Consider the following 2,482-nt stretch of genomic DNA (forward strand, 5'->3'; position numbering starts at 1 on the left):
GAGACTAACAAACAGCAATTCATTTATATATGGGAACTTACAAAAATCTTTTAAATACTTTGAAACTGAGGTTTGCAAGCTTATAACTAGCGAAATATGAACATATTGCATATAATAAAATGAAGTGTTCTTGTCAAAAACTTAAAATATTGGTAATAAATAATAAGTTGCGTGGAAGCCGTGTTGATGGTAATGTAAAAAAATGAGTGAAAATATGTTGAAGCCAACGAGTTTTTTGTGTTCCCTTTTGATTTGTGGCTAAACTACACAACGCACGCACATGTGATCAGTGACTATGTTGAAGAATACCCCATGCACAATATGGTTCTAATGTATGATTTTTCGATATAATAACTGCATCCAGCCAAAAGGGATGCTGACATTTTGAAGCCGCGCAACCAGATAATGGACTAAACTGTAGAGCTCGTGATTTTGTATCGTTTAGTGTATATCTCATGAATGTGCTCATCATAGCTTATTTGCAATTGGATTCCAAAGATGAAAATTTGGTGCGTAAATTTTTATAAAAAAAAAACTAATTTTTGAGTCTAAATTTAAGAAGGTCCAGTCTAATGCCGTTGAACCCCGTGCGATTTTAGTTTTTTACGTGCCGAATCTAATGAGTCCAGACATGTTCAATACCACTCAATAAAACGGCGCATATAGGTACCTTGAATGTAGGAAAAACTGCAATAACTTATTTTGACTAATTCTTCTTTCTTGGAATTGATTTTAACAGCATTCATGCTTGTATTATCATATTCGCGAATCTGTGTGAAAATAGGTCAAAAATACATCGATACGCGAATAATATGCCTATTTTATCCAAAATTCATCCACGGTCCTTAACCAATTGTTTTAAAATATATGTACTTTTGTGTATTTTCATTGGAGCTTACTGAAATCTGATGCGCATAAAAATCTTATGCACGTTGCGTAATATTTAGCCATTTTTACGGTTTTTGCATAGTAAAGTGCATCGAGCGGCACACTTTGACCTCTAAATGAAATATCGAAAAATGTACAGTTATTGGAAGAGATTGATTCGGTTTATACGAAAACCGCATGCGCAAGAACTGATTTCCACGAATACCCGAATTGCATGGTGTTCAATATTTATCATTTTTATGTATTGTAAGTGCAATATATTTAGTCGCAATAAAGTCTAAATCAGTGTTAATAAATATTATTTATTTTGAATCGATACCCTTCAAAAATCTTTTTGTTTCAAAAATTGTGATTCCTAAAGAAAATAAAATACGTGCATTGTGAAATCTCACTTTTAATTTTAAAAATTGAAGTGATAAGTTAAATTTGTTTTCGTGCCTTATTGAGTTTGCAATTGTGTTTTATTTTCTTGTTGTAATTTTTCGTTTTTTGACATTTCTCTGTTTTTTTCTTTTGTGTTTACATTTTTGTTTTTATTGATTGTTTTTAAATATTTTTTTGTGTAGCATATTTTTAGGCACTTACTTAAAATAATGGCTTGTTTATACGAAGGTTGTACCATTACAAGCACAACTGAGCGGCTTATAACATGTTGGTTATGTGATAAGCATGCTCATTTCAAGTGTGCTGGATTCAATGGAAGACTTTTCGATAAAATTAGTGATCGTAACAATGGTTTGCGATGGGCATGTGTAGAATGTAGAACCTATGAAGTAGACTTTTATCGCCTCTTTAAGGAAGCTAAACTTGAAATGGTTGCCTTGAAAAGGGGCGTTGACTCGGTTTATTCTCGCCTTGAAAATTTTGAAAAAATGTTCAATAACTTTGAGTTTGCAGATGGTTCTCCAAAAAGGAAAAAATCGTTAGTAGTTGCTCAGGGTGACAACTTAATTGCGTTAAACTCACCCGTTGTGGTTCCGCCACGCAACAATTCTAATCCTAGTCCATGTGGAAACCATCTGGCGCTGCCAGCGCTTCACTCAAATAGTGGTTCCGCCGCAATAACTTTAAATCTGAGAGATAGTTGTAGTTCACCGATCGAGACCTCCAATTCAAGCGCACCAAATGTCCTTTCACGCCCTCCTATTATACCTCCAATAGTTGTAAATACTCCTAGCCCTATACCTACTCAACCTTCTATACCATTAAATGAACCTTCTACGAGTAACAACGAATTAATTGTGGTTGCTCCTAGGAAAACTGTATTTATATCTAGATTACATGCTAACACTACAGTGGAAAATATACGTAGTTACATTGGTACTAAATTAAAAGACATTAACGTAAATGAATACAAAGTTTTTAAATTTAACACTGCAGCTCCTCGAGAAATTTCCTCGTTTAAGGTTATTGTTCCAAATAACTTATTTAGTATTCTTGTTAGTAAACAATTTTGGCCAGATGGTGTATTAGTAAAAGAATTCTTGTATAGAGAAAGGGCAAAACCTCCAACAGTGTTGCCTCTCTCAAAAAACTAATTATGAAAAATTCACTGAATATACTTTACCAAAATGTCAGAGGTTTAAAAACGAAA

General features: G+C 33.4%; 1 protein-coding gene across 1 annotated transcript; it reads left to right on the forward strand.

Moving 5' to 3' along the window:
* Positions 1 to 1,481: 1,481 nt before the first annotated feature.
* LOC133330113 (uncharacterized) lies at positions 1,482 to 2,231 on the forward strand (the record flags this gene model as incomplete). Its single annotated transcript, XM_061538591.1, has 1 exon — positions 1,482 to 2,231. A coding segment is annotated over exon 1 (750 nt), but the record flags the coding sequence as incomplete, so codon positions are not given.
* Positions 2,232 to 2,482: the final 251 nt, after the last annotated feature.

This window comes from Musca vetustissima, unplaced genomic scaffold, assembly GCF_032173495.1.
Source record: "Musca vetustissima isolate MV318-11 ecotype Yass unplaced genomic scaffold, APGP_CSIRO_Mvet_v1 utg26535, whole genome shotgun sequence".
NCBI lineage: Eukaryota > Metazoa > Arthropoda > Insecta > Diptera > Muscidae > Musca > Musca vetustissima.